Genomic DNA, 26,798 nt, shown 5'->3' on the forward strand with positions numbered 1-26,798 from the left:
TTTTCCAAATTTTTCTCAAGGATAAGTTGTTGATGGCTGCCCGAAATGGGGCCTGTCTAGATTTGATCAAAAATGACTTTTTTCAAATAGCAATTGTGATTTTTATTACATTTGTAATGTCCTGATTATACTTTGTGATCATTTGAATGCCACGGTGAAATAAAATACCAATTTCCTTCTGAAATGGCAGAATCTGTAAATTGTTCTAAACTATTGGCCGCCAGTGTATGTCTGGGAATGTATACACTATACTCACCTGCATACCTGAAGAATGTGCTTTATTATTTTTTTACCATTCAAGAAGTGCATTGTTCATGTACGTGATTTCAGACACATCCGTAAACTGTGACACCTTTCTACCTTATTTTTTTTTATTATTTATTATAATTTATTTCACTACAATTTGTGTTATATTACCCTGACTCTAACTTAAAAAAATTACACTTGTCGCTACTGCTACGATGGGACCTCTTTTAGAAAGTCATGGACACGTAATAGTGTTTTTTTCTTTAACTGTTTAAGCAAATGCGAATGCAAAACAATATTTGCTGTTGTCTCTCATACACTGTTATAGAAGTTTACCCTGCTGTAGTTTACTTTGTGTTCCAAACCGTAAACATGAAAAGGGTCCATAACATGAAACATGAAACACCCTTTTCATAACATGTCCTTGTCGTACCAAAACAAAGAGGCACCAAAACACTTTCAGGACTTTCAGTTTCATCATACCACGGTGGTGGAAAGATCTTCCCAACTCAATCCGGGAAGCTGACTCACTCTCTAACGTTATACCTAAATATTTACGATTTTACTTATGTTGAGTTCATCCTTTTTGGCTATCCCTTATCTCTTTAAAGATTAAGTCTTTACATTAATTTTAATCAAAATAGGTGTTTGAGACTAAGTATCATGTATGCAACACAAAAAACAAATGTAACCCCAGTTTGTAAATGTGTAGGATACCGTTAGCTCCTCTTAAACAGATACTGCAAAAAAAGGCAATTACCTGCAGAATATATTTTAGAATGCGGTTTTATTGGTTATTTGGTTTTCAGCTGTGTGTACACAGCAAACACAAACAGACATAACAGCAAATCAGGAAAGCACCCTACGAGCGTCCGATATGGATGAGGAACTGGAGGTGGAGACCACTTTTCCATCCACTACCTCTTCCACAACTGTGATGATCTTGGTTCTTGAGGTGGAACTGGATGTTTTTTTGACGCTGGAAGAAAACGAGCAAAACAATTTCAATTTTAAGTAACAGTTATGGGGCTTTCTTTCGAATTTTCAATAAAATAGAATATTCAGTTGGGACGTCTTTAAGATGTGTTAATGATTTGGCTAGAGCAAACTGCTTTCAATAACAATTCAACAATAGTTAAGCAAATTGATGGTGGTTAAGGCCAAATTTGATAGATTAGACAACTTGCTTTTGCATTTTAATGTTTGTGTTTGTGAGTTTGTGCATCATAAGGTAATTCTGCACTAAAAGTGAAGTGTGTAATTATTTGACGTTCTTCTATCCCAGCCTATTTCCTCACAAAATGGAAACACTGTGGATCTAAGGCACTATCAAAACACTGCTCTGTTTGTTTGAGCATTCAACACAGCAACATTCAACCCAGTCTCATGACAAGTTGTATTAATTAGTACGAGATGGCGAAATCGTAAGAAATGGTATGAGTAGCCTGGAGAGGGGAGGTATCCAAGCCACATCAGTTACTTACTGGGGTACCTCAGGGATCAGTGCTTGGGCCACTTCTCTTCTCCATATACACAACATCACTGGGACCCATCATCCAGTCACATGGTTTCTCTTACCACTGCTACGCTGATGACACGCAACTCTACTTGTCTTTCCAGCCCAACGACACCACAGTGACCGCTCGAGTCGCTGCCTGTCTGGCAGACATCTCAGCCTGGATGATGGAACACCACCTTCAACTCAACCCAGCCAAGACCGAACTCCTTGTCTTTCCAGCCAACCCTGCTGTTGAACACAACATCACCGTGCAGCTGGGTCCAACTACAGTTTCGCCTTCCAAAACGGTCAGAAATCTAGGGGTAACCATTGATGATGAGCTAAATTTCACAGACCACATTTCAAAGACTGCAAGATCATGTAGATTTACACTCTACAATATCAGGAAGACCCTTCCTCTCTGTACATGCCAAACAACTGCTCGTTCAGTCACTTGTCATATCTAGACTGGACTTCTGTAACTCTCTCATTGCAGGCCTTCCTGCATGTGCTATTAGACCTCTCCAAATGATCCAGAATGCAGCAGCACGTCTGGTCTTTAATGAACCGAAGAGAGCACATGTTACACCACTCTTTGTCTCTCTCCACTGGCTACCGGTTGATGCACGTACTAAATTCAAGGCCCTGATGCTGGCATACAAAACAGTCACTGGGTCTGCTCCAGCATAGCCAAAAACATGTTCCCAAAACAAAGAGGCACCAAAACACTTTCCCGGACTTTCAGTTTCATCATACCACGGTGGTGGAATGACCTTCCCAACGCAATCCGGGAAGCTAACTCACTCTCTGTCTTAAAAAACGGCTAAAAACACATCTTTTCCAAAAGCACTTAACCGGTCAATAAAAAAATTAAAAACCATGATTTTAATAGGAAAATAACTTGTGTACCACAGAGTTTGGAATGAGATGAGGGAAGCATGTTACATGTCATTTGTATTACATCAATAGATACGGAATTAGTAATCAAATTTGTTCACAGACGTTTCCTTCCTGAAAATGATGTTTGGATGGGAGGCTTGCTGAAATTTGCCGCCTGTATTTGTTGATTTGAAATTGTGTTTGTTCATTGATTGGTCTCTATCGGCATAAAAGTCATTCTGTATGATTTTGCCATCTCGTACATATTATTACGTGTTGTCATGAGATTATGTTGGCAACATTTTCTCAATCAATGGCGTGAGTTTAGGGCTCTTCGACCAATGGCCGATGCAGGGAGAGTTATGGAATCCTGTTTGAAAACAATGATTATTTTGCATTCTGTTTCCATTTGGTAGCACTAGCAGCGCTGTTATTATTACTGTTGTGGTCACAATGGTTCATATTGAAATCTGTCCAGTCTTTGAAAATAAACCCACCTACATGCTCTACCTGAAAGAGAGTGACAGAACATAACGGTAAAAATGGAGATGGCTGTAATTAATAGTTTGTAAACCTACGTGGCTTCTCCATCCAGCAGTCTTCTGTACTCTGCAATCTCCATCTCCAGTCTGGTCTTGATGTCCAGGAGCATCTGGTACTCATAACGCTGACTTTCCAAATTAGCACGAAGCTGCACAAGTTGCTCTTCCAGGATGGTTACCTAGGAGCACAAAAGGTTTCTTCTAGTGTGAGAGACTGTGTGGTCCAATTACTTTGCTCAAAATCCGTGTTCCTCAGATCGTTTGGGTTTGTAAGCTGGGATACACTTTATGTCCATTACAATTGCAAACTTTTTTCTGAAATAATACATGAAGTTATGTTTTTATTCTACTCACTTGATTCTGGTAACCAAACAACTTCATGGAATAACGAGATTTTGCGTCAGACAATGTGGCCTCCAAGGATGATTTCTACATTGACAGAACATACAAGCATAGTAAATAATATAAAATAATGTAAAATGCACATTTTAGAAGGAGGTTTATGGGGAATATGTAATGTTTTATTTAATATATGCAGTAGGGCTGTGTTCATTTTGTGCAATTAATTATATGAAAATATAATCATGCCCCCAACCTGTATGTAAATTCCGAAGTAAGGAATGTTCCTATTGGAGCAATTCAAGCTTGATGTACCACCTTGATGCAATAGGGGGCAGTCAGCGCTCCAGCTGTACATGCAATGCACCTCGTTAAACCAAAGAGCAAGCAGCTTAACCTTCAGCCCAAAGTGTACCGTGATGGGAGAAAGGTGCCTCTGGTTGTTCCTTGCAGGGTACATAGCCTTACAGGCTCCATATGATTAGGATTAGGGTAGGGGTGTGGTTAGGGCATTGGCTGCTTTCTGTGTACAGTCGAACTCTATAGCCTTTCAAAGTATACTTCATTTGACTGGGCAAGCATACACAGGTGGTTGGTGCATTCGTGCTACAATTGCTATGAGAAACTGAACAATTTATCTTCAAGAGTTTAGACCCATAAATATGTCTTTATATCTATTGTATAACCCTTTGAAAGAATACAAAGACATCTTATGGGTCTAAACTCCTGAAGAGAAATAGTATATCTTAAAGCAGTTGGCGTGAGCATGTGGCAACAGCCTGTGTATGCTTACACAGTCAAATGAAGTATACTTTGAAAGGCTAGTATTCGACTGTCTACAGACGGTAAGTGTTCACGTCAAAACCAAAGTATACTTTGGGCTTTAGGACTAGAGGCGCTGAAAACTTGTTTGATGCAACGCGACCAAAGTGAGACGCTCCGTAAGCATCCATCTGATACACGAGTAGCCTACATTGGCCAACAAGTAAAAGGAGAGTTCACCCAAAAATTAACATTCTCTCATCATTTACTCACCCTCATGCCATTCCAGATGTTTATGACTTTCTTCGGCAGAACTGAAATTAGATTTTTTTAGAAGAATATCACAGTCCGGTAAGTCCAAACAATGCAAACGAATGGTGAACTGGTTTAAGCCCCAAAAAGCACATAAAGGCAGCATAAATGTAATCCATTAAACTTCAGTGGTTTAATCCATGTCTTCTGAAGTAATTTAATCGATTTTGGGTAAGAACTGACCAAAATGTTACTCCTTTTTCACTGTACATCATGCCATTGCAGTCTCTGGGCACGGTCATGTTTTTCAAGCTTGATTACACTTCCTAGTGCTTGACGCATGCGCAGAGAGCATGATGTCAAGATTTATTATAAAAAATATATATATTTTACCCAAAACGTTTTTTTTTGGATTGCTTCAGAAGACGTGAATTAAACCACTGGAGTCATATGGGTTACTTTTATGCTGTCTTTGTGTGTTTTTTGGAGCTTCAAATTTCTTCACTTCACTTGCATTGTATGGACCTACAGAGCTGAAATATTTTTCTAAAAATGTTTTGCTTTCTGCCGAAGAAAGAAAGTCTTACACATCTGGGATGGCATTAGAGTGGGGTGAACTATCCCTTTAAAAATAGAGCCAAGGGATGTAGGCCAATAACAGGGTTATGTTCAATGATATGGTTATCAAAAATTTATAAGATAATTTTTGTTTTGTCTAAATGCTTTGCAACTTGTCTGTTGCCACAGTATCTATGTATATAATATAATGTATTTAAACTGTCAAAATTATTGTATTTATTTTATATTTATAAATATTTATTTATGATATTAATATTATATTTATTAATTAAATTACCATTATTTGGGGGCCTTTCACAGGAAATATTGATGTGTGATAAATTGCGATTAATTAATCAGCACATCATGTAATTAATTTGTTTCAAATTTGTAATCGATCGGTAGTCCTAGTATGCATATCTATTACATTATATTTTTATTAGGGCTGTCGATTTAACGTGTTAATTCAGTGCGATTAAATTAACGCAATTAATCGCATGCCCACGGACCATAATAAGGAAGATTCCTGAGAAATGCAAGCTTGTAGTACCACCTGTTTACTCCAGAGGGCAGTAAGTGAAAGAACAACGCGCAGTTTATACAATGAAGAAAACACTGCAGTAGGCAGAACAACACAAACGTGTGTAACATTCTTGCATTCAAAACACTCAAAGGAGCGCAAATGCGATCTAAGGGATCTCAAGATGTGTTTAAAGATGGAGTATTAAACTATATTTAACTTGACACAGTGACCTAAACATTTTATGTTTATGACGCAACACACCCGAGACGTATTAAACAAGCCCTCATAATAAATCTCCAACTGATTGACAAATTCACTTGTGAAATGGATTGCTGTGAACTAATATAATATATAATATTTAAATATTTAAAGATTACTATGTATAATTATATATTGATATAAATATGTATAATAATTATATATTTAGTTATTGTTATATGAGGGGCTTTCTCAGCTAATATTTGTATATGCGATTAATCGCGATTAATTAATCGGGACACCAAGTAATTAATTCGATTACAAATTTTAATCGATTGACAGCTCTATTTTTATTTTTACATTTATTCACTTGCATGTATGGAGGCACTACAACAACAATGATTTTAATTCACTTTCACTCAAATCATGAGTAAAATGACAAATTATCAGTTCATAAGAATGTACTTTTCTCCCTGTTCCTCACACAATTCAATCTTATAACATATAGCGCATGACCTTTAAGCTTGTATTAGCCTTTCTGAATTGCGCAGTAGCTGAACTGATAGTGTTGCAATTGTGATGCAAAGGACCAGGTGAGTCGACACTGCGTTGAAAGTGTCATTGAAGCAGCACAAAATGACATGATTGCTTCAGCAATTGTTGTTTATAATCTCACATATGCTGTTTATGACACTATTGGTTAGGTTTAGGGTAGAGAGGTCGGTTCTGTTGATTTAAAACTCGATAGAGCATTAACCTTCAAAACCTCGCCACGCAGTGGATACTTCACTTTGGAACTGCCGCGATACGAGTAAGTAGCCATGTAATATCAGTTTAGCAAAAATGTCGCCACAGTCACGTGATTTTCATGAGATCAGGGTCCATTTACTTTTTACTGACCACGGTTAAGAGGGACTGGAGTTCGATTTCCAATGCCTGCAGTCTGGATTTGACCACACTGACTTCAGAGCGAGATGTTTTCAAATCTACAGTGCTGGTGACAACTTCCTCTTTGAGAGACTCAGTCTGAAATAAAAAGTAGAGGAAGATTACATCAGTTGAAACAAGATCTGTCGCACACCAGTTTGTCGTGAAACCTTGTGAAAATATACTCAGCAGTATTCTGTCTTGGTATACTAGTGATATTTTGAACCTCACCTTTGTCTTGAACCAGTGCTCAAGGTCTCTGTGGTTCTTTGCTGTTACTGATTCATAGTGCTCACGAATTTCAGCCAGGACTTTATTGAGATCTTCCTGTGGAGCTGCATCAACCTCAACGTGAACCTGTCCACTCATCTGAGTGCGTGCGGCCAAGAGATCCTAGACATACATGTGCAACCTTATTAATAAGTAAAAAGTGACCTCATTGATAAACATTTACAATGATAATCAGCCATAAACAACAAAGTGAAGTCCCTGCATTTTACTTTGGCAATGAACATAACGATTTTTGGTTAAACTGCATATGTATGTAAAATAGGGATGGGCGATACCACTTATTTTCTTTTCGATATGATACCAATATCGTCGATACCAATACCGGTACGATACTTCTTTTTTGTTGCGATTACTTGGGATAAAATGGGTAATTTGAAATAATAATTTTAGTCATTATTCAAGTCATTATTATTATTATTATTATTATTATTATTATTTATGCCTAAACAGAAATAGCTTAGACTTCTGTTTTGTTTACCCTTACAAAAATGAACAACCTCACTACAGTAATACAGTATAGTTTAACCATGGTATTTAGGTACCACACAATTAACCATGGTTACTACTACAATATTACTGTAGTAAATCAATGGGTTCAATGATATAGTAACTTCATGATAAATATGTATTTAAATTAATAGGTGTCATTATTGTTCCTTTTACTATGCAACTTTGAAAATTGTTAATACTTGATTATTATTCTAACTAATAAATAATTCATAATACGCAATAAACTGTTAAGCATTAATATGAGTGTAGTAATGTTCACTTTAACGCTTTATCTTGTATTATCATCACTGTAAAAAATGTCAGTAATTTTAACAGTAAAATACTGTGCTACAGAAATAAAATGTTAATTGATTAACAAATATTAACTGTAAAATATACAGTAAAATATTTTAATATATTTTAAAAGTCAATACAGTAGTTTGTACAATAAAATTATGTCAAAATTAAATTATTTAAATGTAAAAAGTAAGATTTTCCTGTATAATTAATGGTAAAAAGAACAAGAGAATACATGTACCTTTTTTTACAGTAAATTATTGTTAAAATTACAGTAAGAAAACTGTAATCGAGCATTCCCACAATTCCCTGCATGACCCATTACATTTCATTATATTTTATGGGATTAGTTATGTTTCATCATATTTTTTATATCAGTTATATACACTGGGGTGTTCTGTGTTATATTTGATGTCATTTAGTTCATGTTTACTGCATTATTTTAATCTCACATGTGTTACCCTGATGGTGTTCAGTGTTTGTGTGAGTGACACTGAGCGCTGTCTCTATATGAGTATTGGTCATTGCTCCTGGATGAACTTCATGTCATCATGTGCCATTCTGAAGTTACTATGGTGATTAACAAATACCTCATAAAGTAAACAACAGATTTATGCAGTTTCAGAATGCATGTTTATGAATTGTATTGACATGCAGTATTTTCACAAAGTTTAATTGCATAAGTTACATTTAAATAAACGTATTTTTGCGTGAGGATCGATATTTTCGATACAACATCAGTATCGGAAGTATCGATACTTTTAGGATAAATCCGCCCATCTCTAATGTAAAAGGAAAATTGTATATCTTCAGTGTAACTGTTTTTTGTTAAGCATTTTTAATCACCTTTTTTGCCTTCCCTGGTTAATTTTTCATTTGAAATTTTCAATGTCAATTTTGGTTCTTTGTGTGATAAACAAATTTTCCAATGCACAATATGCACAAGTCTCTAGTTAATAAAAGCTGCATGCATAAAAGTTCCAAAATAATTTTTAAGTCTAAATTTAGGAGGATAGCACATGACACTGCAGGACAAGTCAACTTCCCAGAAGTATTTCATATCAATAGCCTTAATTAAATAAACATTAGATTTGAAAGAATCACTGAAGCATTATACCTCCTCATGGTTCTTCTTCAGGAAGACGAGCTCCTCCTTCAGCCCTTCGATCTGCATGCTTTTGTCTTTTCTGGTGAGCTTTAGCTCATCAAGCACCCGTTTCAGCCCAGCAATGTCGGCTTCCACAGACTGCCTCATGATATGCTCAGTTTCAAATCTGTGTGATAGAGCAAGATATTCTTTAAAAACACTCACCTTGGACATAAGCAGATTACTGCAAGAAGACAACAGATTCACCTTCAGAGTGAAGTTCATGAGTTCACAAATTCATACAATCATTGAGTGATGTATAAATGTAAACATATTGATGGCAATAATTAAAGGCTTATAAAAAGCACTTAACAACCTGCCCTGACTACTTGACTGATGAGTAAAGTGAACAGAAATAGAAGCAGAGTTTGAGTGATGGATGGGTGCTATAAAAAGTTGTGATTGACAGGATTAAATTAACAAATTTCTCCCGAACTTTCCTTTAGAACTCAAATACAATGTAACACCCATTCATTTTGGATGTAAAAACATAGGCGTGTCTAAAGTGATGCAAAACTTGTACCTTTACAAGCAAAGTTGGTCCATTCCTAAAATCTCATTAAAATAATGTCATTACATGCTTGATATAGCTTCATAATATATAAAACATTACGTCTCCATCTTTTATTGATTTTTTTGTATGTGTGTGTGCTGTGTTAATGAATGGGAATTTCTGCTATGACTTGTTTGTAATGAGAAAAATGTTTTGAATCTGTTGCAAAGACTCACTTCATTTTGAAATCATTCATGGCCAGGTGTGTGTTCTCAATGTTGAGATATATTCCACCCCTCAAATTAATTGCTGTCTGGATCTGGATATACAAATCAGAAATAATAAATTAATTAACTTTTTTTGTCAATGTTTAGAATATTTTTGAATACTGAAATGACATAATATAAAATACTTAGAAACATAAAAATGTCTGGTGTGGTGAGTAGTTCAGATTTGATATTTTTGTCAAAAAAATTATGTTTGTATCACATAAATATTATTAAATTAAAATTATAAAAAAATAAAAAATGTTTTTGTTTTATTTATGTCCAAAAATGTACACACACACACACACACACACACACACACACACACACACACACACACACACACACACACACAATGTTGGGTTTCCATGTTTTATGGGGACTTTCCATAGACATAATGATTTTTATAATGTACAAACTTTATATTCTATCCCCTAAACCTAACCCTACCCCTAAACCTAACCCTCACAGAAAACTTTCTACATTTTTACATTTTCAAAAAACATAATTTAGTATGATTTATAAGCTGTTTTCCTCATGGGGACTGACAAAATTTCCCCACAACGTCAAATTGTTCGGGTTTTACTATCCTTATGGGGACATTTGGTCCCCACAAAGTGATAATACACACACACACACACACACACACACACACACACACACACACACACACACACACACACACACACAGATCATATTTATTTTTTATTTTACATTATTTACCATAAAAAAATATTGTATATTATATATAGAATAAAAATTATATTTCTGTTAAAAAAATCACAATATTACAATTAATACAAATATAAAATAATAAATAATATTTGTGTACAAAAACATAACTATACTGTATATATATATATATTATATATATGTATTATATATAGTAAAATAATCATACTAATAATAAATTATTATAATAAATGTTAGGTTTTACATTTTTAACTACATGGCAACTATAAATTCATAAACACACTTTTGCTGGAAAACTATAGCATATATAATTTATTAAATGCATAATGTTCAACGTATTCTAAATGATGTTTGCCACATTATTCCCATCCTAATTGTAGAGTCCTAATAACATACCTTAGTTTGAAGGTCATGTATGGTGGCATAGAATGCACTGTGGTCACGAGCAATAGGGGAGGTCTTGCTGTCCACAAATTGACGGATCTTGAGCTCCAGGTCAGCATTGGCCTTCTCGAGGGAGTGCACCTTGACAAGGTAGGAAGCCAGACGGTCATTGAGGCTCCGCATGGTGATCTTCTCATTGCCAATGACGCTGTGTTCCGCAGATGCTGACATGCTAAAACCTCCTGCAGAGGCTTTGGAGATGCGGACCCCTGAGCCTCCTGCACCCGCATACACACTGCCAGCCCTCACGGTGCTGATGCGGCTACTTCCCCCACTTGATATGATGGATCCACGGGTGGAGCTAGTTGATGCACCCACCAGAGAGCTACTGGAGGACATGTAGCTGCTGCGGGAGTAGCTGGAAGCCATGGTTACTGAGATTCTTTTTGTCTATGAATGCTCTGACAGGACAGTTTGTGGAGATGGAGGAACGTCTGGTTCTTTTAAAGGGTGAATTTGACGACACAATGCGTGGAATGCCATCCTACCACATATTTGCTGGAATTACTCTTTAGCTATTATAAAGAAAAGGTAAAACCTGAAAGTATATGGTAGAACACGGGACATGTTTTACAAATCATTTTAGAAAGACATGCTGTGGGCACAAGAAGTATTTGGACTCTTAAGCCATGCATACAAATGTATGGATGTCATTGCATTAGATGGAATATTAAACCAAGTGGTATTTCTTTTAAAGTAAGATTGCACAAGTGCTTTTCAAGCTAACATTTCACAAAAATGAGTTTGTTAGGTTCAATATAATTGAGATGAAATGATTTGGACACTTTCTGCTTGTCAAATGCTCATAGTTAATGTGATGAACTACATCTGTGGTGACTTGTGACACTTGTGTGAACTTAATACATCCACTAAAGTTACCTTGAGATCAGTTGGTTCATTGGTTGAAATGTCTCAGAAAAGTGAAGTTAGTTCTGAGAACATCTCTAGAAGTTTTTGTTTACAGTTGCCATTTGGTTTGATATTTTGTTATCTAATGCAATGCCAATCATACATGGCTGAGTGTGGCTTTTGGGGCTATTTACATTTATGCATGTGGCAGATGCTTTTATCCAAAGCGACTTACAGAGCACTTATTACAGGGACAATCCCCCCTGGAGCAACCTGGAGTTGAGTGCCTTACTCAAGGACACAATGGTGGTGACTGTGGGGATTGAACTACCAACCTTCTGATTACCAGTTATGACCACTACACCACTACCACTCCTATTGGGCTATTGTGTGTGTGCATTGTAGTATATCCACATTGTTTTTCTCCATAAACCTTTTAACGTATGTATCTACTGTCCAGACAAAATCATGCATCAATTATGCAATACAATTCTGCTACCCTCTGCATGGTTTAGAAATTGAAACTAAACCATTAATAAAAGAAAACAATCCAGTAGCACAAGAAATATCATGAAACGAGATTCCACAACAGTGTTATGTTTAAGACTGGTTCCATCAGTTACAGTTAAATAATTATAGTATATATAATTAACAGAACGTGTCATTGCCAACACCTCAGGTATATTACAAAGAAAGTAAATTCTCTTTACTGTCCAAACAACATTTCTATTTTGGGCTGGTCTGGGCTGACATTATAATACTTAAGAAATTGATGTGTTTGGCAGTTTCTTCACTGACGCATTATAATGGAAGGGTGAGATTTATGCAAAGCAGTTTCTTGAGAATTGTAAACCGGATTGTGGTTTTTGCAACTTGTCATTTTGACAGTCAGTTTAACATCTTTGTTTCCAGTTTGATCTTGCAATGCACTTACATAGTAGGTTTACGTTTGTCCATTTTGTGAAATGCTCACTGCTGGATACGATGCTTGGCTTTAAACATCTTAACTTATCATATCTTATCTTATCTTGTCTTATCTTATATGACTCTCTTATCAGTGGGGTCATTGTAATCTGTTTGATTAACATCAAACACTTCAGTAGTGTCACTTTGACCTATGTTATTCATTCTATTAATTGAGGTGAGTGATTGTGATTTGTGTGAGTAATGCTATTACTTCAGTAGAATCTGTGATTAATATTATTGCTTTGAGTCAGTGTGTGATCTGTGTGATTGACACTACTAGATCAGTGTTTCCCGACATTTTGCTACACTTGCAAACTTTTTACAACAAAAAAATTCTAAGGCACACCACTATCCCACATAGGCTAACCATTGTCGATATTTATCCTTTTCAAGAACTTGGTAACGTGTTTACTTGTAGTGTTTGGGCCAGTGGGGCTGTGGTGGCTCAGCGGTTGAGGCTCAGGGTTACTGACCAGAAGGTTGGGGTTTCAAGCCCCAGCACCACCAAGGATGCCACTGTTGGGCCTTTGAGCAAAGCCCTTAACCCTCTCTGCTCCAGGGGTGCCGTATCATGGCTGACCCTGCACTCTGACCCCAGCTGGGATATGTGAAAAACTAATACATTTCACTGTATATATGCAAAAAACTGTGTGTATAATGTGTGACCAAAAATAATGGATACTATTCTAATATTCAAGATTAAAAAAATAAAATAAAAAAGTCACATACAGTGCTTGTGTTTCTCATCATCTGTCACTTTGACGGATGGGGTCATAAAAATTCCATCACAATCTATTATTACCTGTCATTTTAATTTTCATATTTTAATGATAATAAGACATTTAATAGCTTTTATTTTCATTTTTAATCATGAACTTACAGGACGAGCATCTAGCAGATTATGCATTTATTTATGAAGAGAACAGACGAACAACAGAGCGCAGTGACAGCGGAGGCCACTAAAACATGACATATGAACAACGCAATATTACAAAAAACAAATACAATTAAAATATGAACCGAACAGAACTCAAACAACAAGTCAAACCTTCCTCCTGGTCCGCATCGACTTAAACTCGTCTGTGCGTAATCAAACGCATCAAAGGAGACTGATGTTGTCATTTGATTTGCGACTTTGCCTCGGACAGACGACTTCTTGTGGCAGTTTTAATTTGGTTTTAGAGTCTGAACGCGCCGCATCGCCCTCCACTTGACAAGAGTTGTAGAAAGTGTCACAGAGGGGCGATTTTACGAGTTTGCCACGTAAGAAAGCGGGAGATGTTCACAATAAACATTGAAATCGTGTATTTGGAAGAGAGAAAAAAGCTTGCAGTTGCTCTAATAGCAGAAAATAATAAAATGACTAGTTTATGTTTAGGTCTAAGCGTTTTCTTAGTGAATTTAAATGAGTTCAATAACTGGGGTCTCTGATATTTGTAAACGTTAAGGTAATATTTAATTGAAAGAAATTATGAGACATTCAATGTCTCTTCACAAATTTGGACAGTTTTTAAATATATGTTGTTGCTTAGTACTCTCAGACATTATTGGTGAAGCAAAAACGTGTGTGTTAAAAACATTTAGGTGTGACGTCACTTCATAGACTTCAATGTATTCTGCAGCGCTGACGTGAGTCATGTGATGACCCTTAACGCATAGAAATATCAGTCACATTTGCACATTAATCATTGCTCTTCACAATCATAAAAGTGAACGATTATGGTTTCAAAACAAAGAATTTCTCAGAAAGGTAAGGAGTTTGGATCCATGAAATAATAATAATTTTTTTTTCATGCATTTATTTATTTTGTGGAATTTGATCATTTTCCTCGGCACATCTGACAATCTTTCACGGCTCAGTGTTTGGGAAACACTGTTGTAGCCTGAACGCGGTATCTGACGCCACAGCTCATGCATCCGAAAGTCACTATATTGAAGGGTTTGGGATTGTGCGCTGTTTTGTGGTGCCATCAGACAATCAACTTAGTCAGGGCGTCATTTTTCTGTTGTTCAGAAGAAATACATTGTATGAAATTAACATTTACATTAATTCATTAAGCAGACCCTTTTATCCAAAGCAACTTACAAAATGAAGTAGGATACAACATAAGTGTTTCATCAAAGTTTCAATTGGATCAAAAAGGTTCAAGATAGCCAAGATAGAGATTAGAGTGCAACAATACTTTTTTTTATTTTGAGTGTATAGTCAAGTGATCACGAAGAAGTTGTCTTTAGCCTTTTTTGAAGACAGAGCGGTAGTCTGCTTCATGGATGAGGCTGGCAAGGTCGTTCCACCTTCGAGGTACAGTGAAATACAATTTTGGACTCAAAGATTTTTTGCAACTGAGTAAAGATTGCAGCATGCCAGTCGCTTAATTCTGGGACTGCATGTGCTAGCCAAGCAACTCCCATTGCGATAGTATAGGCAAGCTAGCAAGCGCTCGGCCAGCATGGTGTTTCTAGATCAGTGGCGGCTGCTGGTCTTTCAAAGAGGGGAAGCTCATTTTCGGCCTACATTATAAACTTATTTACCCTATTTTTTGCACTAAATCAATCTTAGGTGTTGATCTGCCCTGCTGTTTAATTCTAATTTTTTCCTCGTAAGGAAGACTTTCAAATGGCTTCGCCAAAATCAGGTCGACAATATTAGCACCGTCTGCCATCGTGCGCAGTTTCACCCGTACGACGCTAGCCTAGCCTACTGTATGAATGAATGAACGAACGAACGAACGAAGCGGCTCTAAAACAAAATATATTAAACTTGGTAAAACTGAAAGAAGGAATGTGGTGTATAATTGTGTGAAATGTATTATGCAAATTGACTAGCAATATCGCCAAACAAATATAAAGAAATAGGTTGCAGCAGTTTGTCTTTCGACTACACTTGAGAAATCCGCGATGGGACTGAGCTTGAAATAGCTTCAGTGACTTCTTATAGTACAGATTCAGCTGTCAATCAAAAGGAGATGCAGTCTTTCGACAGATCCTCCAATCATCACGCGGAAGCCCGAGTCCGGGCCAGCCCACTCCTCATTCACCCCCAGAGACGCTGAGCGTCCGTGGGCGGGACATAATCGCAGCATTTATCCAATGACCGTCTATTTTCGAGCACTGAAAAAACTGTTCAGAGCAGCCCCATTGAAGTCAATGGACGCTTCGGCTTCAACAGGGAAATGCACTGGCGCTTACGGGAATGTATGAGAAGTAAATCGAGTCAGCCGACCTGCTATATGTAATGTAGCTGATTCTGAACGAACTTGTCTTCGAGATGAACGTGTTCTAACGCATTTTTAGTCAATAAATTGTTTACACAATAGTACATATTTGACCATTATTTTTTTGACATTATAGGGGAAGCTGAGCTTCCCTTGCAGTCTTAAAGAAATCCCCACTGTTCTAGATAATCTAGCTGACCAATGACATCTTGCTGGCTAAAGTGCAGAGGACCAGCAACCAATACACAAGGTCCTGGTGACCATATATGTGGGTCTTTTTCAGGTGGCTCTTACTTGTTCCACTAGATGGCCACATATCGATAGTATTCTTAAGACATCTGAAAAGAATGCAGCAAAACACTATGTACCTGAGAATTATATTCACACACAGAAAACTGGTCATCCATGAGGGACATAATCTTTAGTAAGTGACTTGCATAACATACTTACTGGGCCTATGTACATTTCTGAGCCTATGTTTTCTGAACTCATAGTTTTGTTTGTCTACTATGTGTGGTTGAAAACTATTTGACAGTGGAGCCAGCATAGGAATGATTACTTTAATCTCATAATGCTATGGCTTTATTCTTGTACTTTTGACTTTATTCTCAAAATATTACGACTTTATTCTCTATATCTTTTTTTAAACATGGCACTAAAACGTCATCGTAGGAAGGCACTAATAAACCTAAAAAATAATAATAATTAAACCGGTGAAATTTCTTGAAAAGTCAAACAGTGTGCAATTGACATTTATATACATTTTGGCAGACACCCTTATTCAAATCTAGTTACACTTGGTAAGGTATACATCTGTTAATGTGTTCTCTGGGCATTGCTAACACCATGCTTTACCAATTGAACCACAGGAATACCGGTCAAGTCCAGGTTTGGGCAGGACATTTTTTTACCATTCATGCTTCATGTGCTGCCTTCATGTGCTATCAAAATTATCCAACTTCCCACTTCCAAAGAGGTATGTCGCATTAAACAACTTATGCTGAGTTTACACTACACGATTTTAAGCTTGATTTTCGCTCGCCGACAGATTTGTGAAGATTGCCGACAACAGCCTGAAATCGTAGGCAAATTGGAGCTCGACGAACACAATGTGTGAACTATCAAAGATGCAATTTGAGATAAGCTCCGACGCACTGTCTACGATTCCAAATTGTGCAATGTGAAATAAGTTTTGACTGAATACAACTGCAGCGTTGACCTACAGCCAATGAGAGAGCAAGAAACGGGGCACGGGAAGTTTCAGTGGGAGGAGTCCTGATGTACCTGAAACAGAACATCAATTAGCATGGCTGCGGTATCAAGAAAGTCTCATTGGACCGAAGAAATGGAGGAAAATTTTTTTGAACATTGGGAGAAGCACCAGCGCCTATTTGATGTTTCCTCTGAACTGTACCACAACTGGGTAAGCAAATAGGTAGATTTTTCAGTAGGAGGTACTTTTTCATATTGTAACCAATAAAATATATGATTAAAAACATACACATCATATTCTGAAATGCATAACATATGATCATGCGTTTGTTTTCATATCTCGTATCACTTCTCGTGTATAATCTGTTGTGAAACGTAATTTGGAGTCCAGGCAGGGTCGCCGGGGATTCGTCAATAGTGAAATGTTTTGTAATGATTCGTCATGTAATTTGAAAACGCTATGACTTCCATGACAAGACAGATAGTTGTGTAATATAAACAGACCGCGATCCAACATCTTTGAAAGGCGTGTAGTGTGTAGGAGGCATTAGTTGTCGGAAAGAACGTGGAAAACTCCACGTTCATTCATACATATTTTTAAGGAACTTTTATTTTGACACCATAATACATATTATTCAGTTAGCATGCTGATGATAAAGGAATTTTGGTCAAATACAAGCTATTTTCACAGTGTACAACATGCATCAAATGGTTTCTGATATATATAAATTAAAATGACCGAAACGGCAAGCACCAACAATTAGATGTATTTAGTCATTCACTACAGAAACCGTACTCTCCTCTGCCAAGTTGAAAGTTTATGACCCCTCAACTCAATGATCTCAGAGTTTCCCAGTCATAATTATGACTTGAGGCGTCGTTCATGTGCAACTTCCGAGTGTGAAAATGGTATTTCCGACAATTCCGATAGCACGTGAAGGCAGCATTAATCATAGGTTTACAATATGTGCCAGTGTTGCAAAATCAGGTCAAATCATCCTACTAACCAGAACTAATGCTGGGTTCGGAATTGCATAGTACAGTACCTCTCATGTTATTTCTGCCATTGACAGACATGGCGGAGGTAGTAGGGGTGGTGTGCAATTCCAAACTCTGCATAAATCTCCCTAATCTACAAACTCAGCCTCAGTGTAAATTTGGTAATCTGGCTTGGCATAAATGATGGCAGCTTCAGAGTAGTTTTAAACTGGTCGAATAAGCATATTTGATTTTATATTTTAAAGCATAATGGCCATCTCAGTTGTTGCAACGCAACTGATGTATAAATGCATGCATGCCCACTGAATACCACTAATTTGATCAGTGGTTCTCCACCCTTTGACTTCAAGGCCCCCCACTGTCAGAGTAAATATTCGAAGGCCTTCCATGTAGGGTATTTTGTATTATAAGATATAAGATTTCTACTGTAATGATTAAGTCTGTTTTCAAGTTTTAATAAGCGAAACTACTATCAACAATAGATGAAACTATTAATCATTATAATTTGTACTCCAGAACGTCTAGAACTGTATTTCTGCATTAAAAGCAAGATGTTGAAGGCAATATAAATTTTTATCATTTCCAGTAAGTTTTATAATGTAAGAAATATTTAAATCATATAATCTTCCTTCTATAAATAATTTCAAAGATCTTGAGGCCCCCTGGAAGTGTGCCGAGGCCCCTTAGTGGGTCCCCACCCCTGGTTGAGAACCACTGTTTTAGATGCAGCTTCTTTTCCACCTTTTCAGAGTCCGTCTAGAGTCTTCCCTTGCAGAAACCCTTGCTCCTAAGGCATCTTCCAGAGAAATACTGTTCAGACCCTCTCACAGTAATATCAGACCGACTATTATGGAAGCAGTCTATCATAAAAATTAAGTCAGCAGGCATGCAGTTATTAGACTTAAGGCTGTATTTTGTATGCTTTGGCATTTTTAAACAACCAGTTATGTCATAGATCCTGTTGATATGATGACTTTATTTGCATGGTTCGCATACTCCTGTCACACATTTTAGGTGTACATTTGATTTGCATAAATTGGTATGTACCATCTTGGGTCACTCAAGCACGACAAGCATTCTAAGCTTAGACAGACATACTGCTCATGTAATGCATCAACAAATTCATACCAATATACCAATAGAGTCTGAGGCTGTATCGCGGATGTATGTAGTGGAGTGGTGGTATAGTGGCTAAAGCACAGGGCTGTTAATCAGAAGGTCTTTGGTTCGAACCCCACGGCCACCACCATTGTCCCTTGAGCAAGGCACTTAACTCCAGGTTGTTCTGGGGGATTGTCCCTGTAATAATTGCACTGTAAGTCGCTTTGGATAAAAGTGTCTGCCAAATGCATAAATGTAAATGTAAAGTTGATCGCATCTACTGTTCAAGTACAAAATATTGTATAGTAGAATATTCCCTCTGTGTCTTATGTTTTTTAATTCATAATCAGTTGTGCCCAAATATAATGCATTATGCTTGTCATCTTAGACAATTAGGCTGAGCAACTAAACCCCTCATGACACAGTAATACAGCGCAAATGTGCTTTCTAGGTGCCGCAACTGCAGCATATATGTGTCGACACTGCAGCAGTGCAAATATGCTGTCAATAAATAAGTAAGGATCACCCATCCTTAAATAAGGATCACCCATTGCCTAACCCAATCTTACACAGCTCTGCCCTCTCTCCACATGTCTCCGGACCTGAGACCCAGAACTCTGCCTCCTTATATGACCCTCTTGTCCTAACAGTCAATGGATAACCTATGACGTGTCATGGTTCGCCTGCAGTGAGGCAATTATGTCTACTCAAGGGGTATCCACTAGGGACTCCATATGCAGAAGCATACACCATCACTCTCCATCACTTCAGCACCTAGAGTTACCTTGTCGTCTGTCTAAAAGACTGGAATGTTGTTTTTCAGCACGTATCTTATACCAGTTCATTTTATTCTGAATACTCAAGCGATGTATTCTGGATTCAGTTGATCATACTATTGCTCAGGTGGTTGCTGGGGTATGCTGTCAGCTGTGCCGTTCTAGTCGTCGCCAAAACTGGCAAGGGTGTGCTGTCAGCTTGCGCCATGCTAGTCATTGTCTAACTTGACTCAAGCCAAGGGAGAAGAAATTTAAAAATGCAACTGTGCTGTCCAGGTGCCGCAGCTGGAGCATCTATGGGTCGACAAAGCAGCAGCGCAAAAGCGCAGTCAAAAAAAAAAAAATACAAAAAAATGTGATTACTTAACAGTCACGCATAGTTATTTAGGTCACTAGATGAACACCATTTTTAACACATGCAAGGGATACACTGCTAGCTACACGTGACTGAAATCCACCTCACTGCAGCCCATGTGTCTGGCAGTCAGATCTGCTCGTTAGAGGGGAGGGATCACCTTATTTGTTTGTCTATTTATTTTCTTTGAACGTGGTCTTGGGGTATTGTATGTTTGTTCAGTTGAAGCAGCATGCTTCTCCAGCAGCAGCAGTGCATGGATTCCGTGCAGCAGCAGCAGAGAGAGAGCGAGAGAGATGCCGTATTTGTCTTGTCTTTATCTGTTTTGTGTATTAATGCTTTGGCAATATTGTATGTAAACACAATCATGCCAATAAAGAACTTTTAAATTGAGAAATTGAAAAAAACATATATATATATATATATAGAGAGAGAGAGAGAGAGAGAGAGAGCAGAGAGAGAGAGAGAGAGAGAGAGAGAGAGAGAAAAAATGCATGTTTGTGGCAGGGCGGCGGGCGGGACAGGGTCGTGATTCCGTACACCCGGCCCCTAATCAGGCTAATTAGCCCTTGATAGGGATAAAGGCCGACCGTCAAGCCGGTTCTCACCTCCTCCTTTCCATTAATCCATTTACACTGGTGCTGAAACCCGGGAAGGAGGAGGGATGCCCCTTGTCCCCTCCCTCATCCAGGTAGACGGGGATGACCTGCCGGCAGATGGGGCTGAAGGCACGCCCCCCAAGGAAGGGGGGTAAATGTCATGCCGGGGACTCCCCGGCCTGAGAGAACGAGGGAGGAATGTGGAAGGGCTGAGGGCGGGGCCGGGACGTGATGCCACACCCGGCCCCTGATCAGGCTAATTAGCCCTCAAGAGGGATAAAGGCTGACCGAAGACGGCAGTGCGACAGAGAGAGATTTATGGACAGCTGTCCGACACCAGTATGTGTGTTTGTCTTTTTGGTTGAGTTATATATTAAACTATTATTTATATTGTCAATATTCATTATTGTCTCGCTTCCTTAATTTTCTCATAATCTCATAATTTTATCCATTCTCAAAAGATGACACATTTTGCTTTAAAATTTGTTTTATTGTTGCAACTGCTCACAGACAGCCACCACATTTGACAGTATGATAGTGGCTACGGGTACATTCATCAAACATGATCAGTCTTGCATGCTTCACTTAACAAGGGATGTTGAAGAGGAGGAAATCACCTTCCCATCAATCTCCTCCTCCACGACTGTGATCATTGTGGTTTTGCTGGTGGACACAGAGCTGGAGCTGGAGCCGGCTGAGATTGTGTGGCTGGTAGGAGAAAATATGACCAAACCAGTTAGACGTGTAATGTCTAATTTTTTACTACAGAAGTAACTGTAAAACTCTATACTTTCACAAAGCCCCGAACAAGTGTCAAGTATGACAGAACAACTTCTATTAAAATGAATAGGAGAAATTGGAATTCCCAACAGTTGCAGAAAAGAAAGCCCCTCCTTACAGTTAAAAGAGCCAATCAGCTTTTAGACACAGAGATCACCTGTCAATCAACTCGAGAATGGGAATGCACAATAGTTGAAGCAGCCTGAAAAATTTTGTTTTTAAGCATGGCCTGAGCTAAAGAGGCACAATTTATGATACCATTATTGTCAGATTTTACTGATAAATTGATATGTTCTATGGTCGTAATCTTGAACAACTGTTTTGGAGATTCAGTCTTTCCCCATTCACGTAGATAGAGCTGTTCTGTTATACCACTTGTTGCCCAGGCTGCCTGGGAGCATTCCAAAGATGGTCGCCAAGTGGAATGACTTGCCTTGAAAGGGACTGTGTGTAAACTCAATAAATTAATTGTCATAACCCGATTGAGCCAATAATCTGTTTTCTGGAAATCCGAGAAAGCCAGCTAGCATATGCCTTTAGATATCAGACTTCTTTGTCATGTAAACACCTTACTCAGATTAAAGTGTAATGGAATATCCATTTATATCTGTGCATGTGCAAATTAAAGTAATTCTGGGTGCTATTTGAAACAGACTATTGGTACAGGTGCTATTGTAAAAACAGTTGTTTGGAGCATTAAAGCCATACAGAAATATCACTATGAAATTACATTGTTAAAAAAAAAGTGGTCTATTTCTACTTGATCTAACCAATGAAAATTACTTTTGTTGGTGTAAACTAAGTTTACAGGTTGATTTAGTCAGATTAAATAAAATGTTGTACTTTTTTTTTATATAGATGTTACTACATAAAGCACATTTTTCAGGTTACCAGACAAAACACTAACCTGTTCTTCCAGTAAAGAAAAGCAAGAATAGAATGTGCATGTCTTAGTTTATTCAGAATATGCTCTGCTTCCTCCACAGCTATTAAAGTGATTTTTTGTAACAAAGGCTTAAAGGGATAGTTCTCCCAAAAATGTTTATTCTTTCATCATTTACTCACCCTCATGCCATCCAAGATGTGCATGACTTTGTTTCTTCTTCAGAACTTTTAGAATGGGTTCCAAAATGTTTAAGCTCCAAAAGCACATAAAGGCAGCATAAAAGTAATCCATATGACTCCAGTGGTTAAATCCATGTCTTCAGAAGAAATATGTTAAGTGTGGGTAAGAAACAGATAAATATTTAAGTCCTTTTTTTACTATAAATCTCCACTTTATCGCCACCTACTGGTCAGGGAGAAGAATTTATAGTGTAAAAGGACTTAACTATTGATCTGTTCCTAAACCACACCTATGATCCAGCTTTTGTTAATATGGATTTAACCACTGGAGTTGCATGGATTAATTTTATGCTGCCTTTATGTGCTTTTGGAGCTTCAAGATTTTGGTACTCATTCACTTGCGCTGTCACAGAGACTGGTGAGATTATCTTAGGACACTTATTTCAGTGATATCTTTCAGTGTGAAGGAACATGGACCTACAGAGCTGAAATATTCTTATAAAAATCTTCACTTGAGTTCAGCAGAAGAAGGAAAATCATACCCATCTGGGATGGCATGAGGGTGAGTAAACGATGAGAGAATTTAAATTTTGAGGTGAACTATCCAAGTGAACTTATCCAGTACAGACCTTAAAGGTGCTGTAAGTGATTTTTTTTTATGTAATGGTATGAAGAAAACTTTCCTTCACCCTGAAAGATATGACTGAAATAAGTGTCCTGTGATATCTCACTGGTCTCTGTGACAGCACAAAACTGTGTAAACAGCAAAGCAAAAAATTGACCGCGGGCCACGGACACATTCATTGATCAGCCAATCAGAAAACTTTTATGTCCTTTCTGCCTGTCAATCATTTTGCACGTTGTGCAAACCTTGTAGTGCAAATTGTACACTGATAGTAATTGAATTGTTCAACTGCGGATTATTCAGATTTAATGTTATATTCAGATTCATAAGAGATGTAAGCTGAGGGTACTATTTTGCTACTGCTGTCTTTGACAACAATGAGAATGTGACAGTCTCAATGCTCAAAGAAAAAGGGGTGTGTCTTATTCAACGGCTCAGTCTCAGTTCCAGAATGGCTAAAATCGCTTACAGCACCTTTAATAGGAAAATTATGTAAATGTAAACTTGCTCTATAATTTACCTGCCGCTGGCTTCTGCATCAAGGAGTCTTCTGTACTCTGCAATCTCCAATTCCAGTTTGGTCTTGACATCCAGTAGCATCTGGTACTCCTGGCTTTGGCGCTCCAAATTAGAGCGGAGCTGCACCAGTTGTCCTTCCATTCCACTGACCTACAAGCCCGAGGGGAGAGGACAGAACTTTTAGGCCTAGCACAACCCTGCTGAGAAGACCAGCATTGCTGGTCACCAGCTTATGTTGTGTTTTAGGTCCTGTTCCCCCAGCATGGAATGCTGGTGTGCTGGTGTCCCTAGCTAAACTAGCTTCATCAGAAAGACCATGCTGGACAACCAGCTTTACCAGCAAGGATTTGCTGCATGGTGAAAAGCATGACTATGCTAGTCCACCAGCTAAACCAGCACCAAACCAGCACTAACCAGCATTAACCAACTTAGACCAACATGGGAATTGCATGCTGGTTAGTGCTGGTCTTTTCTGCAGGGAAGTCCTATTAATTAGCTGCCTACAGTGTGGTTTTCTATCTGTAAATTGTAACGAGTTCTTACCTGCATCTGATAGCCAGACAGCTGCATGGAATAGCGATTCTGAGTCTCAGCAATGGTGCTTTCCATGGATGATTTCTGTGATTGGGATGTAGAGCCATTGAGAGAAACATCTGTTAGCAATCATCAAAATCTCTTTAAAAGTACAAAACATTTTTGTCTTAATTTTGATCAGTATATCTATTGTTTTATAATTTAAAACCTTTTAAAAAAGTGTTTTGCTTGAAGTGTGCTTGCCCCATCTTTCTTGAAAGGAAATGCTTGGATATTTTATTGTATTTGCATTCATACATTAAGTTAGCTTAAGTGTGCAAATACTTTTTTGTAGCCTCTATACCTTTTTTACATACACTCACCATGGCTTGGAGAGATTGAAACTCAATCTCCAGGGACTGTACTGTGCTCTTTACTGTGTTGACCTCAGTTTTGGACATCTGCAAAGTCTCTGTGCTCTCTACGACCTCTTGTTTAATGGTCTCAGACTGCAAAATAAGCATTGAACCATTGAGATATAATGTGCATGCTTGGTGTCTTAAAAAACATAATAATAATAATCGTCAGTATAAATAATTTTGGTTTGCTTTGTTTTCATTAACTATAAATCGGACATCAAGATATTTTACTTTATATGATATTTGTATCTTAGAAGTTAAGAGTGAAGTTGTGAACTGAACCAACCTTCTGCTGGAACCAGCCTTCAAGATCTTTCTGGCTCTTGGTTACAACAGACTCGTAGTGCTCCCGAATTTCAGCTAGAATTTTGGTGAGGTCTTCCTGTGGTGCAGCATCAACCTCCACATTGACCTGTCCACCCAGCTGATCACTCACAGCCAAGAGTTCCTGAAAAGACATCATGTATGGATTAATTTCAAAATATCTACTTGCATCATCCCCAGTTTTTTGAAGTGGTTTAGCTTTGTTTACAACATTATGGAGCCTAATGTATTTTCATATGATTTACTACCTCCTTGTGATTCTTCTTCATGTAAGTAAGCTCCTCAGTAAGCCCTTCGATCTGCAGGTTGAGGTCTTTATGGCCCATGTTGAGCTCGCTAAGCACACTGTTCAGCCCTGCAATATCAGCCTCCATAGATTGACGCATTGCCAGTTCGTTCTCATATCTGTGAAATAGAATAGCTAATTTATTCCTACAGAAATTCAATTTTTTTTTCTAAAAGTTATGTATCAGAATGATATTTTACTGTGATCTTTCAAAGTCAAATCTGAAAAAGAAAACATAAAGATAACTACTTCATCTTGAAGTCATCTGCAGCCAAGCTGGCATTGCCAATGCCAAGGTAGACTGTGTTATTTACTTGCATGGCATTGAAGATCTGAAGATTGATGAGAGCAAAACCCAAGAAAAAGTGAGATATAAAATTGTCTATTTTATCACGAAATCTTCAAAATTATAATCTAAATATGGTGTGGTGATATAAACAAGACAGAACATTTTGTTTAGTTTGCTTGAAGGTTATTCAAGCTATTTAATTCAAGCTATTTAATTTTATTATATTATAGCCACAAAGGGTCTAGTTAGACTTACTTTAGCCTGGAGATCACTGATAGTAGCCTGGAAGGAAGAATAATTGTGGCCTTCGCCAGTGGGGGTGATCTTACTCTCAAGGAATTGGCGGATTTTCAACTCCAGTTTGGCATTGGCCTTTTCAAGTATGTGCACCTTTTCCAGGTAGGAAGCCAGACGATCGTTAAGATTTTGCATGGTGAACTTCTCATTGCCAACGATGCTGTCATTTGCTCCTCCAGCACCACCGAATTCACCTCCTGCAGCAGAACCAAATCCCCCACCAAAGCCTCCTGCAGAAGCTCCAAATCCTCCACCAAAGCCTCCTGCAGAGGCACTGAATCCTCCACCAAAGCCTCCTCCAGAACCAAAGCCACTTCCTGACCCTCCAATGGCCATGGAACGAGAAGCACTGGAAATACGGACTCCTGAACCCCCTGCGCCCCCGTACACACTGCCAGCCCTCATGGAGCTGATGCGGCCCCCTCCTCCACTTGAAGAAGAGAGACGAGAGGAGCCCATTGAGGACCTGCTGGAGATGAAGCTGCCGCTGGAGAAGGTGGTAGCCATGTTGATGGTGGTTGGTTGTCTTACTCTGCTCGAGCTGGAGAGTGAGTAGTGAGGAGAATCACCAGGTCCTTTTTATATGCTGGTATGGGGACTGAAACTTATTATTGGGTGAATTTGACAAGGAAGTACATGGTGACCTTGAACAAATGCTGAGAGTGAGGATTTCTGTCAGGTTACATCACTGTAATTGAAAGGCGACGCTAAGCATAAAATTTGATGATTGATAGACCCCTGAAGGTAACATAAAGACGCTTGTAT

The 26,798-nt window shown here is 38.1% G+C and overlaps 2 protein-coding genes across 2 annotated transcripts; both read right to left on the reverse strand.

Annotated features, from left to right (window-relative positions):
- Positions 1-1,086: 1,086 nt before the first annotated feature.
- LOC127619774 (keratin, type I cytoskeletal 13-like) lies at positions 1,087-11,216 on the reverse strand. Its single transcript, XM_052092758.1, has 8 exons — positions 10,797-11,216; positions 9,678-9,760; positions 8,919-9,075; positions 6,956-7,117; positions 6,698-6,823; positions 3,520-3,594; positions 3,202-3,344; positions 1,087-1,225 (listed from the first exon to the last, which is right to left on the reverse strand). Exons 1-8 carry the CDS (start codon positions 11,211-11,213, stop codon positions 1,096-1,098), a joined length of 1,293 nt encoding a protein of 430 aa, XP_051948718.1. The 5' UTR covers positions 11,214-11,216; the 3' UTR covers positions 1,087-1,095.
- A 10,281-nt stretch (positions 11,217-21,497) lies between these two features.
- On the reverse strand, positions 21,498-26,555 carry LOC127619773 (keratin, type I cytoskeletal 13-like). The gene is made up of 8 exons (XM_052092757.1): positions 25,992-26,555; positions 25,697-25,779; positions 25,410-25,566; positions 25,124-25,285; positions 24,802-24,927; positions 24,449-24,523; positions 23,907-24,055; positions 21,498-21,624 (listed from the first exon to the last, which is right to left on the reverse strand). The coding sequence occupies exons 1-8, from the start codon at positions 26,538-26,540 to the stop codon at positions 21,498-21,500; spliced, it is 1,428 nt and encodes a 475-aa protein (XP_051948717.1). The 5' UTR covers positions 26,541-26,555.
- Positions 26,556-26,798: the final 243 nt, after the last annotated feature.

This window comes from Xyrauchen texanus, chromosome 26, assembly GCF_025860055.1.
Source record: "Xyrauchen texanus isolate HMW12.3.18 chromosome 26, RBS_HiC_50CHRs, whole genome shotgun sequence".
NCBI classification, from domain to species: Eukaryota; Metazoa; Chordata; class Actinopteri; order Cypriniformes; family Catostomidae; genus Xyrauchen; species Xyrauchen texanus.